This window comes from Periophthalmus magnuspinnatus, chromosome 6 (genome assembly GCF_009829125.3).
Source record: "Periophthalmus magnuspinnatus isolate fPerMag1 chromosome 6, fPerMag1.2.pri, whole genome shotgun sequence".
NCBI lineage: Eukaryota > Metazoa > Chordata > Actinopteri > Gobiiformes > Gobiidae > Periophthalmus > Periophthalmus magnuspinnatus.
In genome coordinates this window covers 5568125-5585646 of record NC_047131.1, presented here as the reverse complement: position 1 = coordinate 5585646, position 17522 = coordinate 5568125, and the positions used below count along the sequence as shown (strand labels likewise).

Below are 17522 nucleotides of genomic sequence, written 5' to 3'. Positions count from 1 at the left end.
TCTGAGCTGTTCTCCAGACAGGTGAGAAGGAAGGCTCTGAGCATCTTGTCTGATGATGCTCATCCTCTTCATGATGAGTTTAGTTTTCTTCCTTCTGGCTCTAGGCTCAGGTTTCCTTCAGTGAGGAGTAATAGGTACAAGAACTCTTTTATTCCTGCGGCCATTTTGCTTTTAAATGCTGCTCAGGGTAGAAACCCATTTTAATCTTACTTACCGCTGTGTATTTTTCCTGTTCTATGGATAGACAAATATGTACTGGTTTTTCTTGTGTCCTTTCAATGTTTTTATATTGTTTTTCTCTCTATTGTAAAACTAATTGCCCCATGGGGGACACAAATAAAGTGAAGTGAAGAGTCCCAATTTGCCAAATGCACCATTCGAACAGTACATCTAACGGTGCATTTGGCTAATTGGTACACGGCCTCAGTCTCTGCAATCCACGCAAATGTAGTGTTGCACGGGTCAGGTTTTATTTTTCAACCGCGGGTCCAGCAATTTGGCATTCAAAGACACGGCCCGTGCGACGGCATTTTTTTCAACCGACCCACTTTGCGTCAAAGGTTGTGTGAGTGCCTGGATGCTTCAGATTGATGTAACCGAAGGGTCTGAACAATAAAACATTTGAACAAATGTTAACAAAAACTGGATTTGAGATTACGTCTTCCCTTCGCGCGCGCCCTCTCTCTTCCCTTCGCGCGCGCCCTCTCTCTTCCCTCACGCGCGCCCTCTCTCTTCTCTCGCGCGCGCCGGATCAGATGTGGAGAAAGGCAGACACAGGTACAGCTCTAGAGGACAGTGGTGTTTTATTCTTGTTCAATGCTACACGGGCATGTTCTCTGTATGTTAAGCTGCATGTTTTATTACAGTCTGACTCAAATTCATGGAAAAATGAGCTTAAAGAGGAACTGACTTTTGACGCGCTGTGCACGGACACGCGCGGTCAGCAGCTAATAAACGTTAAACTCTGACCGGTTCTTCAACAAATATTACGTAAAGCAGCTGTTTTAAATTAGGTTTGTGGAATATATTTTATGGGGAAACAATCCATATGAATAAATAGGTTGAAGGATTTAATAAATACTTCTCATGCAAGAGAATAAAAGTGGTCAATACAATTCATTTAAAAAATTTTTAAACTGCAATTAATAGTGTACATGTTTTTTTTTTAAATATGATTAATTATGTGTAAAATGTATATCATTTTGCCAATTTCAACCCCCCCCCTGTTTAATTTACAGGAGCCCATTCCGCACCCCACAGCTGGTCAGTTCTCAGGAGGTAAGTGTCACAGTTATGGCAAAACATTGGTTTCCTCTAATGCATTCCAGAGAGTGCATCATATCAAAAATATTTCAGCAACAAAAAGCCCTTAAGTGTACCAATTGTTAAAACTGGTGTACCCAACTTTATTTTCTCATAAGTACCTTTTGTTTTCCTTCCCAGTTTTTTTGTAAAACTTAAAAAATAAAATAAAATAAAATAAAAATCTGACATCTACATGTCCATCTAATAATTTTAGCTTTTTTAAACTTGTAAGAAAGTGTTCAGTGATTTGCTGTATTATTCTTTGAGCTGAGAAATTATAATATTTATTTAATTATAATAAATAATACGCCTAAAATTACACTCTGTTACAAAGTACACACATTTAAAAATCTTCTCAAAATTGTACAATAACTTCAAACTATTCAATCCGTGTGTGTATTAGTACTTGGATCCTTTCAACTCCTGATTTTAAGAAAATGTTTACAAAAATTACATTGAAACTACCACAATTTCACACAATTTGAGAAAGTATTCCAATTAAAAACTAAACAAATATTGTTTGGGACATGTAACTAACAGTTTAAATTAAATTTGATGCTTTTTTTCCCCTCTTTTTTTGCAGGCTTCAATGGACACCTCTGCACGGAGACTGTGTTAAAATTGCTGATGATTCTCCTCGGCGACCCCGTTGAACAAATGATAAAGGAACAGGATCAGGTATGATAACAGAATATGTAGGAGAATAAAATCTTTGTCTTGTTTTATATTGTCTGAAGCTCCTCGTCTTCTAAAATATAAAGCTGGTTATGAAGTTCCAATGTGTGATAAAAGCTCTTCTGTTTATTTAATTAATAGAGCTTTTATTTTGACATATTATTCCATTTGTTTTATTATTTCAGGCAAAATAATATATCCCTTGAGAATATAAGATTTCACAACCTTCATCAGAAAATTACATAGTACAACTTTAAAATGTTTGATCTAGATTTGAATAATTATAGCTGGTATTTAAGGCAGTAGTAACAATGTTTGCATTTTGTAAAACCAACTTCACTAGAACTTTCAATTACCCACCAGCTCAATTTTAACTACTGGGATTCTACATTGGCATTCTACATTGTAGTGACATCACATGAACCCTACCATGGAATTGGTTGTTGTATTTGATGAATATAGGTTATTTCTTGTCAATGTTGAACCTGATGATTTCCATTAGTGACTAGACCGAAGAACTCCTTGTATTATAACAAAAGTCTTAATTTTAGCAATATTAATTTTAACTGCCCACCATCTGCATTACTGTCATGTTGTTATCCCATAGATTATTTCACATGAGCGCAACCCATTTGCTGTTTAGCTGTCAGATTGCAGATTTATTGACCTTTATGGTTATTTTGTGTGATTACTGAGTTTATCGACGAGAAGCAAACTGGTTCAAAAAAAAGGGTAAAAGTGAAATTAATTCAACACTATTCAACATTTATGCATCCTAAGTAGATTTCTCCATGTCTCCAACCTCCCCCTGGTCGTGGAACACTGGACCAGCTCTATACTCTCCATCGGGTCCTCGAGGGCTTATGGGAGTATGCCCAACCAGTCCACATGTGTTTTGTGGATCTGGAGAAGGCATTCGACCGTGTCCCTCGTGGTGTCCTTTGGGGGGTGCTCTGGGAGTATGGGGTCCGGGGCTCTTTGCTAAGGGCTGTCCGGTCCCTGTATGACCGGAGCAGGAGCTGTGTTCGCATTGCCGGCAGTAAGTCAGACCTGTTCCCGGTGCATGTTGGACTCCGCCAGGGCTGCCCTTTGTCACCGGTTCTGTTCATTATATTTATGGACAGAATTTCTAGGCGCAGCCAGGGACCGGAGGGGGCCTGGTTTGGGAACCACAGGATTTCATCTCTGCTGTTTGCAGATGATGTTGTCCTGATGGCTTCTTCGAGCCAGGACCTGCAGCAGGCACTGGGGCGGTTTGCAGCCGAGTGTGAAGTGGCTGGGATGAGAATCAGCTCCTCCAAATCTGAGGCCATGGTTCTCGACCGGAAAAAGGTGGTTTGCTCTCTCCGGGTGGGTGGTGAGTCTCTGCCCCAAGTGGAGGAGTTAAAGTATCCCGGGGTCTTGTTCATGAGTGAGGGAAGGATGGAGCGTGAGATTGACAGGCGGATCGGTGCAGCGTCTGCAGTGATGCGGTCGCTGTATCGGTCCGTTGTGGTAAAGAAGGAGCTGAGCCGGAAGGCGAAGCTCTCGATTTACCGGTCAATCTACGTTCCTACCCTCACCTATGGTCATGAGCTCTGGGTAATGACCGAAAGGACAAGATCGCGGATACAAGTGGCTGAAATGGGCTTCCTCCGCAGAGTGGCCGGGCGCACCCTTAGGGATAGGGTGAGGAGCTCGGTCACACGGGAGGAGCTCGGAGTAGAGCCGCTGCTCCTACACGTTGAGAGGAACCAGCTGAGGTGGCTCGGGCATCTGCTCAGGATGCCTCCTGGACGCCTCCCTAGGGAGGTGTTCTGGGCATGTCCCACCGGGAGGAGGCCCCGGGGAAGACCCAGGACACGCTGGAGGGACTATGTCTCTCGGCTGGCCTGGGAACGCCTTGGGGTCCCACCAGAGGAGCTGGAGGACGTGTCCGGGGTGAGGGAAGTCTGGGAGTCCCTGCTTAGACTGCTGCCCCCGCGACCCGGCCCCGGATAAGCGGAAGAAAATGGATGGATGGATGGAAGTAGATTTCTCACAAACTGTAAATCTGTTCTAGTAATCTGAAATTATAATTCAAGAATTTGAACGCAACCGAGCTTGGGACCGAACACAAATATCGAACCTTGCAAATGTTCGTAGAGCTACATTATCAAAAACAATACAAAAAGGCTCTGGAACAATAAACTGCTGGGTCACTCTTGTAAATACATCTGTCAAACTTCAGAGTCAGAAAATGTTTTGATTAATGCAAAGTTCTGCATTTACCTTTTTCAGAAAATGTCAATGGATGGAAAAAAAAAGATGCTAATTAATGAACTTAATGTTCCTTTAAATTGTCTACTAACACTTGGGATAAATTTTACAGTAGCGATGCAGCAGATTAATATTGGATCATTCCACAGCTTTTTTTAGATTGTTACTAATGTAGCTTGGTCATTGGGCGTGGCTTGCTGGACATGGTTTGATTTACTATTGTAAATTCTTTGGATGCAGTTTGAGGCTGACCATAAAAATTAGATTATGTGTGAATTATATTTTGTGCTAATACTCACCTTTTGCAGGTACAGCAAGATGATGACGACGACCAGGTGACTATGGCGGTCATTATAACACCTTCAGACATCAAAATAATTCTGGAAGGTGAAGCAGTCATGACGAACCTCCAGTCAGCGATTAAAGGGGTCGTCATGCTGTTTGGACTCATCTACGCCCTAAACATGAGGTATCTTAAGTGCGAACGCACATACGAATTTGTTCAAAAAGTGCTTCTGGGACTGGAATCAAAAAGAATAAAGTACACCAACTCGGTGTCTTGCTGCATAGCGAGTAGCTGTAAAATTGTAGAAAGCAAATGAGCTGTTTGTTCAAAGTTACACAAAATGTAACAGTAAATTTGTTTGTTCGAAGTTACATTTTGTTTAACTTCGAACATTTACAGTTACAGTTTGTGTAACTAAATTTGTTGGCTTGAAGTTGCACAATAAGCAAATGTTATGTTTTTTGTTGCGGCTAGCTGTGTTAATTTTGAGCATGCAAGTGTTAGTAAATACATAACACATTGATAATTTAACTTTTTATTAAGAATATAGGACAACAATATTGAGGATGGAAATGTTTTATAAAGGACTTTAATTGTTTAAAATTTGCTCAGTTAATGTTGCCCATTAAGGTAACATGATTTTCATCTTGAACCAATTCTTAGTTGTTCATAATGATATTACATTGGTCTAACTCATTCTAAGACTTTTTAGATGTAAATCGGTTACGATATAAATTGTAAGTTGAACCAATGAACCTCATTAATTGATTAAATGTACATTCATTTAATTTAGAATTTTAAGTTGTATAAATGCATTACAATTATGTTCATTTAATTTTATATTTTTAAATTGGCCCATAAATGCCAATTCATTTTTTTTTTTTTTTTATTGACCCAATTCAATTTTAAACATTGAACCAATTTATTTTCTATTAACTATTATAAATTAAACAAATTTAGTTTGACCAATTTAATATGTATCATTATGAACAGTTAAGATTATTTAGATGTAAATGATTATGATATAAATTATAGGTTAAACCAGTGTTTTACTTTTTTCAGTGTAGGAGTGAAAATGATGGCATTTTTAATGCCCTGAACCTTGTCATTAAAGACTATTGCAAACTTACTGCACGTAGATGTATAAATTTGTTCTAACAGTAGTGCAGCTGGAGGATTTATTAATCTGTTTACCGTCGCAAACAGGACATGAGTTTTTACTGCAAGGGTCAGTAAGGTCAGAAAATACCTCTCCCTTATGTTTTTTATATATATATATATATATATATATATATATATATATATATATACACGTGTGTGTGGGTGTGCATTTAACTTTTCTTTCACCCTGGGGACAAGCAGATGGCACAACTGGCCCAGTTACGAGCCAGATCTGTGGAGACGTGACCCCATTCTTAACAAAACGTTTTTTCAAGGTATTTTTTGTTAGCAATAAAATGTCCATAGTTATATAACTCCATAAAGGATAAGCATAAATCACTCACATTGTGTAGATTTTTGAAGGTCTTCAGAGGGTTTACTGTTATCCTCCACATCAGTACAGTGACTGAGGGCTTCCAACAGCGTCTACAAAAAAATGCATTACAAAATCTATTATATGTGATATGGTTCAGAGGAAAAATTCTTGAAAGTGAAAAATAGTGTGAACAGAGAAAAGAGTATTTACCTTCAGAGTCACGGGTTGGGTTGATGTCTGGGATGTTCCCCACACAGCGTCTCTTTAGAGAATCTGGAGAAAGTACAATCACCAGTCCTACAGAAAAAAGAGCATTATTAGCAAGATTATATATTTTTTTCATTTGATAAAAACATGAAGTGCTGAGGATGGAAGTGACATTTGCCTAAAGGGAAGTGTAATTATAATTTATGTTTAAACTGATTTTGAATCTTAGCTTTAAAACCTGGGTCCGATGTGCACTGACTTTATTTTGAAAAGATGGGAGAACTGATTTTCAAACCACTAAGGGAGGAAATGGGGATTTAAAATGTTACCATGACTTGAATTTGCTACAGCTCTCATAAACCCTGGACCTAAACTCTCTTGTGGAAGAGGCAAGTTCAGTATACATTCTTATACTTACAATACTAACATACTTTATAGAGGGGAAACAAAACTTTACTGTTAAAGTTGGGGTACTCATCTTTAAGCCATTTTTGTTTGTTTACTCTTTAGATTCTCAGTCTTTGAGAATGATTCTAAAAACTCTACACAAACAAATATTGATCATGAATTAACAAAGAAGTGCTTAGAAACCTACTGTCAGAGTTGGAGTTGCTGGACATGGCTGCAGTTTCATGACGTCTCTTCTCATCCTGTGGTCTGGGGAATGAACCACAGACTGCTCTGAGCAGGTGGGATCATCAGGAGCAGGGTTTGGCTCCTCACAGCAGGAGGGGCCCACAGGGGTAGAGACTCTGTCTCTTACCAGAGTCTCTTACCATACTTAAGGTCAGAGTCATGGTGGAGGTCACTGGACTCGGCCTCAGTCTCATGACGTCTTTTCCTTCTCACTGTGGAGACTTTAGACTGGACCACAGACTACACTGAGCGTACGGGGCTCTCAGGACCAGGGGCTGGCTCCTCACAGCGGGAGGGGCCCGCAGGTGTAGAGACTGGCCCCACACAAAGTCTCTTAATGTACCTAGAAAAGGAAGCACTGATTAGTTATTCTGATTACAGTTTTATTAAAAGGTTTTTGTTATCTAGGCGTGTTCTAATCAAACAAAACAAAAAGCATGCCATAGAGATGTTATTGCCCTGCCTGAAATATTAACAGTTCTCTTTTAAATTTATCCCACGGTAATACATACTCTAAACCAGTGGTTCTTAACCTGGGTTCGATCGAACCCTAGGTGTTCGGCGGAGGTCAAGACACGCACCCGACTCATACGATTAGCAGACTGAGAGCGTCTCCAGACGTTGGCCCAATTCAACAAATGTACCCTTTGATGTGTCCATCGAAGTACCTGCCCAACTTAAATGAGCCGTTTGAACACTGCTCACACCTCACAGACCCAGCTCACAGTCCTGCGTAAAGACACAGCCCTGATTTTCAGACGCTGTGCGCAGGAGCTGGAGGATCAGGAGGACGTAACTTTCGCTCGTCCCTCATGACACGCTAAAAAGCTTGTCTGTAGATGTATAATGAAAATCCTGATAGGAAATCGCCACAGAAATCTATTTGATGTAGTAACAATTTTATTATATCTGAGATAGATCTGCTCTTGTCTCCGCAATGACGTATCACGTGTAACACATCAGACATGTCGCCCAAAAGTAGAGCCACAAGCGAGTGTTAAAAAGCTCTCCAAAGACTTTTGTTTTGGCTCATCTTCAAAGGAGAAAAGTCCCACTGAGGAGCCAGAAGAGGAGACTACAACCTCCAAGAAAAAGGAAGTTAAATTTAAGAGACAATACCAGGAGTCCTACTTAAATCTGGGTTTGTCGCCACAGGTGACTCATGCGCAGAGTCCACTCTGCGTAACATGCGGAAAAAGCAAATGAGGCAATGAAACCTTCAAAACTGCTTTGGCACATGGAGACTAAGTACCTGGGATTAAAAGATAAGCCTTTAGAATTTTTTTGAAAGAAACTGTGGAGCAGACTAGACATAATCACACTGCGGGTGTCATTGTCTCTCATCACTCCTCGATGGGACCACCTCATCCCAAAGACACAAGTGCAGGGCTCCCACTGATGCAGCGGTTTGGTGAGTTGTATTTTTTATGCACTTAACTTATTTTGCCATATTTATCTGCCACGTGTAGAAGGCTTGTCCGTGAAAATAAAACCTACATTATTCTGTTGCATTATTATAATTATATACTATGTTATCTTCATTTTAGATGTCAAAAAGTATTTGCGGCTCCCAGTGTTTTATTTTCCCTGGAAACTGGGTCCAAATGGCTCTGCGTGTTAAAGGCCGACCCTGTAGCGTGATGGAAATTAGGTGATGGGTGTGTGTTAAAATGTTAAAAATAATAAATAGCATAAATACAATAAGTTCATTGTTGAAATACATAAGGTTCAAAATTTAAATAATTTCAGTGTGGTAGAATTAAAAAAGGTCATGTCTTTGTAAAAAGGTATATATGTAATTTGTTATGATTTCATGCATTTTATTGGTTTTATTCTTTGAACACAGTGATGTTAATGCACGATTCATTTTGTGCACCAGTAAAACATCCATATGTCTTGAATTTGAAAAAAAAATATATATATATATATATTTCAATAAACAAGGGTTCGGTGAATGTGCATATGAAACCGGTGGGGTTCAATACCTCCAACAAGGTTAAGAACAACTGGTCTAAATCATCAGCTTTAATGTGGTCTCTGTATTGGTCTGTTGTGGTGAAGAAGAAGGAGCTGAGTTGAAAAGCAAAGCTCTCATTTACCGGTCAATCTACGCTCCTACCCTCACCTGTGGTCATGAGCTCTGGGAAATGACCGAAAGGACAAGATCGCGGATACAAGTGGCCGAAATGGGTTTCCTTCACATGGTGGCTAGGCGCACCCTTAGGGATAGGTTGAGGAGCTCAGTCACACCTGCAGAGCTCGGAGTAGAACCACTGCTCCTCCATGTTGAGAGGAGCAGCTGAGGCTCCTGGACACTTCCCTAGGGAGGTGTTCTAGGACTGGACTATGTCTCTCGGATGGCCTGGGAATGGCTTGGGGTTCCACTGGAGGAGCTCGCGGAAGGGTCCGGGGTGAGGGAAGTCTGGGAGTTCCTGCTTAGACTGCTGCCCCCTGCGACCCGGCCCCAGATAAGAGGAAGAAAATGAATGGATGGATGTCTAATAATTAGATATTAACTATAAGCCGTTTAAACCGTTCTTTCTTACTACACTGTTTTTATTTTAAAATATAAAGTAAGCAACCTGTGTTGAAACCATTAAACATATCTGGTGTACAAAACAAGATTATATATTGAATTCAAAGCATTTTAACTCATATAGTTGCGGTTTGGTTGGTAATATTAAAGGAACTATAGGTCTACGTAAGCATGCATCCTGTTTGTGTCCCCACATACAAGGTAAACATGTTCAAAACAAATAAAGCTCTGATAACAACTGCAATATAGACTTATTCTTAATTACAAAAACACTGAACATGATGGGGCCAATTTGTTGTTCTCAAGACAATTATCCAGTCACAAAGCAGAATGAGCCTCACATGAGCCTTTCATTTGTGTTGCCAGTTTCAATGATAAAATCCAGTTGATTAAAGCCTAAAATGCCTCTCTCTGATCTGAATGGTCACTACCTAAACCCCAGCACCTGCAGCCAGTCACGAATCAGTGCTAGTGCAGCCTCAGAATGAATTCTGAGCTTTCGCAGGAGTGTTTCAGTTTTATGCAGCTAAAACCTGGAACTGTCTTCCTGAAGATGTGAGACAGACCTCTACTTTGACAATGTTTGAATCCAGCCTCAAAACAGTTCTGTTTAGCTGTGCACTGAAAGGGTTTTATTCTGCACTCTTCTCTTTTAATGTTCATTTTATGATTATTTATGTTTTGATTTATTTTTGTACTGTGATAATGCAATTAATGTCTTTCTTATTCTGTAAAACACTTTGAATTACTTTGAGTACGAATGCTGTTACACAAATAAACTTGCCTTGCTACATGAGACATGTCCTGTCCATAGACTGAGGAAAACTGCAGGTTTAGGCACTGTCACCCCAGGTCCAGTTGTGATTGTAGCACTTTTTAAAGAGCGCTGGCTACATACAGTTTGTTAAAGTGAATACATATTTTTGTATTAATTTCATTTAACTTTATACTACTCCTACTCCTACTGCTAGCACTAGTACTAGAACCACTACTATAAAAACTAAAAAGACAAGACAAATTAACTTAGTGAGCTCTTTATGTTACAGTTTACAGTACATTTACAATACAATCTCCTCTTCAAATTTTTTCACAGGAACACATCCAAAAACATTACTCCAACTTTCCCACATTAAATACATCCATCTTATTTCACTTAAGAGACTTCACTACAGCAAGAGCCCAGGCAAACTCATAACAACCCGCCCATCAATAATGATAATCTTTACAACATTCAGTACATGAAACCATCTGCTGTTTGGCACTTAAATATACAAAAAAAGGCTGGAGAGAGGTTTAAAGGAGCAGCACTATGTGTGGCTCTGCGGAAGGGATTTGAGCAGCAGACAGGACTACGACACAGATTAGCGCTCCACATACATCTGACGTCTGCTATATCGTGATCGTCATCCTTATCAAGATCATTCTAAAGCTGTTCAGGAAAGGTTCATTTCTGTCCTGTGAATGTGACTTTTTAGAATAAATACTTGCTCAAATGAAATCTAGATTGATACTAGTTTTAGTATCTGTCTTTCAATACTTTTGGGAACCCTGCTGTAGATTGAAGTAAAAAACAGTTATAACCAGAGGTGTAGATGGGCCTGTATCCAATGGGGGCGACCAAAGCTGAGCAGAGACCAAAGGTGCATCTACTCTGGGAAATGCCCTTATTAATGGTTCAATAACTTAAAATGAATTTTGCTCCTAAAGTTTAAGATTGTGGTATGTTCATAAACCATCTAAAGAATCACTCCTAAACTGCATTTTGCATGCTCCGCTCTGCCTCTTGTGAATACATTCTGCATTCATTTGAAATGCTCGGAAATTTGCTTGATTAATGTAACATTTACTTTATTTCTTTAAAAACTGTCAAAACAAATAAAAACAAATAAATATAAATCTTAGAAACACGTAATTTTCAAGTAATTCTATATTTACATGGTTGCTAATTTACACAGCATTTTGTGCTAAAAATAATACCTCTTTGTTCATTATATTATTACTTAAATTTGCATTCAAAATTCAATTTTCATTTGGAAATTCCTGAAGGCCCAAGAGTGGAGTTTAGTCATCGCAAAATTTCCATTTGATACATTTTTAAGTATTTGGATTTTGATCTCCAGTAAATTAAAACATTGATAAACTGTAATGCCCTATAAACCCTTTATATTTCTACATATTTCAATGACAAATACATTTATCAGTGATAAATGGGTTAGTCATTACCTATAAAAAAACAAAAACAAAAAAAAGTATCTTTTCCGTCAAGATATTTTTTACACTTCTCTCCATCTGTGATGTGCAGTACTGAGTAACCAGGAGCGAGGCGGAGCTAGTGACAGACGTCTCTGTGGTAACACTGATGTCATCTTCTCCAAATGTGTGCAACTCCGCTCTCGAACAGGAAGTCTACAGGAAGTAAGGTGAGTAGCTCAGCGCTGATTGGCTTCTGAGTCAGGTTCCTGTTTTGTGATTGGCCAGCCAGCATGGCACCTCTCCACACCTGGACAGAAAGAACAAAAAAGTACTCAGCGTTAATAATAATTACTGTAAACTAATGGGACAGGTATGCAGGGGACAATAGTGAAATTTGGTGTCATGATTATCATGGCCAAAATAATTGGATTAACAATTATATCATAATAATTACCGGTATTATAGTTGCTGACAGTTTTTGGGATATTAATCATTATAATTGTATTATTATAACAGTTGTTTAAATTTGGAACCTGTTCATAATATTTGTATAATCCCTCAGTTGCCCAGGTCTGATCCATAGCAAAAGAAAAATAAAAACTGGACAAAGCATTGTAGGAGTGAAAATGTTTCCCTGCTCATCCAAGCAGTTTCTTCAGTTCTGGTCAGATTACTGGTGGACACTGTCTTACAGAAGCTAACTACACTCAAAAGACCTATTGTTTACAGTTCATTCATTCATTCTTTCTTTCTTATTTTTCTTTTGCTATCACTGTTCTAGCACTGTACTCTGTTATAAGTGAAAACAATCTCTTCTTGATCATTGGATCAAGAAGAGATCATCACGAGAAGTAGGTTTATTCTGCACACTGGTGACATAATGGCCATGATCTTTGTTGGTGATTCTAACAATTATATAAAATGTCCCACGAACGATTACTGTCAACCCTTTTTATCATGATAAATGATATTACTGTAACGATTACTGTTTATTGTCCCATCCCTAGGGGAGGCAACCTGTCTAATGCCAGACTGATACGTGTAGCAAGTAATTATCTAGGATGGCTTCCAAGAGAAGAGGAAGGACTTAAACACTTTGAAGTCTGCTGTGGTTCAGTAAGTACATTTTCCATTCATTTTTCCTTGTCAAAAAATGAAAATATTAAGATTCCAAAGGCATCACAGAGGCTAATCAGCTACGTAGTAACTAACACATTAGTTTTAAGTCCAAAAAGCATGTTTAAAACTCAAGATTCTGCAAAATGCTTTAATAAGTTCACGGTTTATAAAGTTTCAGAAACACACTTTAAATAAAACTATAGGACTTGTAGTTATTGAAAAAAATGAATGCGAAATGTACTTCCAGAGTGTGAATTCTGAAAACTCTTATAAAACTATTATAGCTCTGACCTCTCCCTGACCTTTGACCTTTCACTGGGCTGATGTAAATAGTGTGATTTCCCAATTTGAATCAGAACTGAATTTGCACCAGAATTCAATAGACGTGTGCCAAGTTGCTTTAACTCACTTGCAGAGAGTAAAATTATGAAAATATACAAACTGAAATGACAAACAGTTATGGCTCTGTCCTCTCTCTGACCTGTGACCTCTCTGGGCTCATCCAGTTATGTAAACAGTTATAGTTCTGACCTCTCTCTGAGCGGGGGCTGGCTGCTGAGGAAGCTGAGCTGCTGCTCCAGACGACACACTCTGAAGGCCAAGTAACAGGAGGACAACACCAGGACCAGCACACTGCACCAGGACAGAAATTTACACAAAGACCACCAGAGGGCAGCACAGGTTCACAATAATCTCTTCTGAATCTCTACAGGCTGTTTTAAGAGATGTGTTACTGTTCAGTTTGTGGGGTATTGTGTTTTATAGATAAATATATAATCAAATACATGTGCTGAGGTTCACTCACAGCAGGACGAAGAGCTTGAGGAGCTGGTATTCTGTGTGGCCTAGTTCAGGCACTGGTTCAGTCAGGAGGATCTTCTCTGGCTCCAGGCTGCTGTCTGCGAACACAAAATATAAAAGGAAATATTTAGAATAAATGGATAAACATTTACATTTCAACTACAGGTACAGGTAAAATGTGTGTGTGTACAAAATAACAATTCTAAGGAAACTTGTGTGAAAAATATCCTCTTTATATAGATATTTGATTGGGATATACACTGCCTGGCCAAAAAAAGTCGCCACCTGGATTTAACTAAGCAAATAAGTTGGGGTTACTGCAGTTGGTCAGGTCTAGGTTCAGCAACAGTCTGTGCTCAAAGAATGACGTCAGCTGACACCTGAATATACTGAATGACCAGGTTATTCCATCAATGGATTTTTTCTTCCCTGATGGCACGGGCATATTCCAAGATGACAATGCCAGGATTCATCAGGCTCAAATTGTGACAGAGTTGGTTCAGGAGCATGAGACATCATTTTCACACATGGATTGTCCACCACAGAGTCCAGACCTTAACCCCATCAAGAATCTTTGGGATGTGCTGGAGAAGACTTTGTGCAGCGTCAGACTCTAACATCATCAATGCAAGAGGTGAAAAATTAATGCAACACTGGATGGAAATAAATCTTGTGACGTTGCAGAAGTGAAATCGAAACAATGCCACAGTGAATGTATGACGTAATCAAAGATACAGGAGGAACAACCAAATATTAGACACTGTGATCGTTTTTTGGTGGCAACTTTTTTTTGGCCAAGCAGTGTATGTGTATGAGTTCAAATTCAGTTCACAGAACAAATCAAGGGTTTAAACGCAGCAAAGGACTATGTAGCTCTCTCCGATTTGTTAGCAAGCTACAGCAGCAAAATATTGTGTGACCGATTGTATTCTAATGTAATGGTATTATTGAGATTATGATTCTACTTATATTTGCAGTACAAAGTACTGCCTAGGATCACTTGGGTCAATGCAGAATAAGGTTTGAGGGCAAAAAAGAATTGGCCTAAGGGCCAAATTTGGCTCCCAGGCCAAGCTTTTAATGTAATTTTTAACAATATTTGAGACAATTTTTTTTCCAGAATATCACATTTTCACATCTGTAAAATAATGTAATGTTATAATTCCTATATGATACGTGTACAGACCAGTAAGTGTATGCGTGCTGAAGACAGTGGGAGCGGGGCTTAGTCCTGGAGCAGAGTTTCCCAAAAGATCTGGCAGTGAAGATGATACATTTGACAGAGACGGCTCCCTCCTCCATTTGAGCACCTCCGGAAACTCATCCTGCACAAAACACAAAACATTTTATACTGTACTGTATATGGTAGCCACCTCAAATGATACAAAAAGAGGGACATGTTTTTGAGTGTGACATGGAGGGATGAACACAGGAAATTAAAGCACATAGATTTTTTTGTTTTTATCAATCGTAACAGAGTGAGTTTGGAATAGCAAAAGGGGACAAAATTTTGCAATCCAGAATGCCAGTAAACCCAGAAAGTCTTGATTTCTTTGCCAAAAAATATCAGGTTTTTAATGTAAATTTCACTTTTTATACACTTCATGAAGCTTCAATAAAAAGTGGCATTTACCTAACATTACAATTTTAACATGTGATTTGGTTGAACTGATAAACTGCACTCATTGAAATAGTATATTTCTTAAGGTTTTTGAGCCCTTTCACAACACAAACACATGTCTGGCGTAGAGTGATGATGCAAGCAGAGTATTTGGCTGTTTCCTGGAGACCATTACTGTGGTGACCGCCTTTGCCGCTCTCATTATGTAAGCGTCGGTTTTATTAAGACACAAAAACACCCTCTATCTTCTTCTGCTGCTTGTCCATAGTTTAGTCACCCTCTCGCAACAGAAACATCCTTTAAATGAGCTTTATTATTAGATTTTACATTACAGTGATGTTGGGTTTTACGTTGTTTTTACACTGCGACTACTTAGGTTGATGTAAAAGAGCATTCGCTCTGAGATGATCTCATCCCATCTCATTTTGGACCACAGTAAATGGCCGATCCAAGAGCGCTTGAAACAGGAGGTCTCAGAGCAGCTCCACCAGCACTCTGGAGCGGGGTGAGTGTCGTGAGAATGAGGCAGCAGAGCTGCTGTTTGTCATGTTCAACTGACAATGGAACAACTTAAAATCAGTTGTCTCCTCCTGGGTCTGTCTGCGCAGGTGATCCTGGGTCTGTCTGCGCAGGTGAGACTGTCATAACTTCTCATAGAACTCCACAGATCCACAGATGTGTGAAAACCACCTTAGTCAAGATTCAGTCAAATATTTTAGTTTTAGTCAATGAAAATGTCACGCTCATTTCATCAAGTAAATCCATAATAGTTTTAGTCAACAAAATAATGTATTTTTAATTTAAAAGATAAATGGTATTGCATTGATTCACGGGATACGTACAGGTGTGTTCCTTGGATGTTGAGTTTGTTTATGATGTAGTTTAGGCTCTGGGACAGAAATGAGTCCATTCACTCCTTCCATTTATTTATGTTCAGTTTTTATTATTTGACAAAAATGTCAATACGTTTAGTCAACTAAAATATCAACTTTAAGATGTAGTTTTTGTCATTATGATCCCAGGCAAAACAATAACATCACAATAGAGACAAACAGGTACCGGATCCCCCTACCAGAAAAATTACACAGTGCACCTTTAAGATCTTATTTGGTATGACTTCTTGGCACGTGCGGATCACTGAGGGTGTTACCAATAATACTAATATTCAGGGTTTCAGCAGTATACTATTATATGCAGAATTTGTGTGTTAAAATTTGCATTTAATTTTAATCTTTTGATTAAACTGATTTTTGTCAAGTTAGGTAATAGTTAATAATTTTAGTTTTTGCCCACTTTTAATTCATGTGATGATATGATGAAAATGTTATGCTAATTTAGTCATCTAAACCTACATTAATTTTAGCAAACCCGTTCATGTGGAATGTTGCAATTTGAAAGATTGCTGATTATGTAAAAAAAAAAAAAAAAGTATTTATATTTGACTCATGCTTGAAATAAAATGAAACATTCAATCAGGGTGAGTTTGTTAATGGTCTTCTTTGGGACAGAAAAGTGGAACTGTTTCCACATGTTCCTTTCATTTATTGTTTCTCATCAAAAATATCTTTTAGTCGACAAAAATATCTACTTTTGTTCATGGTTTTAGTCGATGAAAATGTCTGTAGTTTTAGTAATAGTTCTGATCATTATGATTGGTTTTGATTTAGTTTTTATGTAGTTTAGTGAAATTTCAGTTTTTTGCAGTAGGATTGAATAGTATATTTTTACCATTGACAATGAACTGGGCTCCTCCAGATACTGCTTCAGACTCAGACTCTTCCCGTTCACCTGAAAAACACATAAACACACGTGCCATTTAAACATCTGTGCAGTCATCAGATAATATTTACATTCTGTGTCATCACTAGAAGGTTTAAAAATGTTATGAAAATTAAATATACTCAGATGACTATCCAGTCTATTTCAGAATTATGAAAAATTAGCAAATAGCGATTATCAATAAAAACTATATAATTTAAATGGGAAAAAGTCCTAAATGATGTTGCATAACAGGAAGCTGAAACCCATAAATATGTATCATGTAATTAAGTTAAAAATACATAACAGTAAGTTCCATATTTAAACAACTAGATGTATACTCAGTGAACAGCATAGAAAAGAACAGCATGGCTATTATGATACATTGCAATTACATCATGCTGGAAGGTTCTGCATGTATAACTATGGCGGAATGTTGCGCAGTTACCATGGTGACACAATTCACACATTAGCAAACATGTTAGTTTTAAGATTTGAAACTCAAGAAAAAACACTTTTTCAAGAGCCTGTGATCAATGTGAGTGTTCATGGTTTTTTTCATGTTTAAGAGTTTGATTTTCAATGAAAGGTGAGCGTGACTGAAAAACTGTTGGCTAATGCTAGCTAGCTTGTGACTATAATGTAATTTGAGGAAGGTCTTCTTTACTAC

General features: G+C 38.4%; 1 protein-coding gene across 2 annotated transcripts in view; it reads right to left on the bottom strand.

Annotated features, from left to right (window-relative positions):
- Positions 1-10380: 10380 nt before the first annotated feature.
- Positions 10381-17522, bottom strand: part of LOC117371936 (GRAM domain-containing protein 2A-like) — a 31718-nt gene continuing 24576 nt past the window's right edge. Inside the window, exons 8-12 of one of the 2 annotated variants that reach the window (XM_055222751.1) lie at positions 16823-16882; positions 14660-14798; positions 13478-13571; positions 13204-13305; positions 10381-11860 (exon numbers count right to left, since the gene is read on the bottom strand). In XM_055222751.1, the coding sequence (XP_055078726.1) occupies positions 11812-11860; positions 13204-13305; positions 13478-13571; positions 14660-14798; positions 16823-16882 (444 nt within the window). In that variant the 3' untranslated portion in view covers positions 10381-11811. The remainder of the gene's footprint in view (positions 11861-13203; positions 13306-13477; positions 13572-14659; positions 14799-16822; positions 16883-17522) is intronic. The other variant, XM_055222752.1, reaches the window with a different exon arrangement.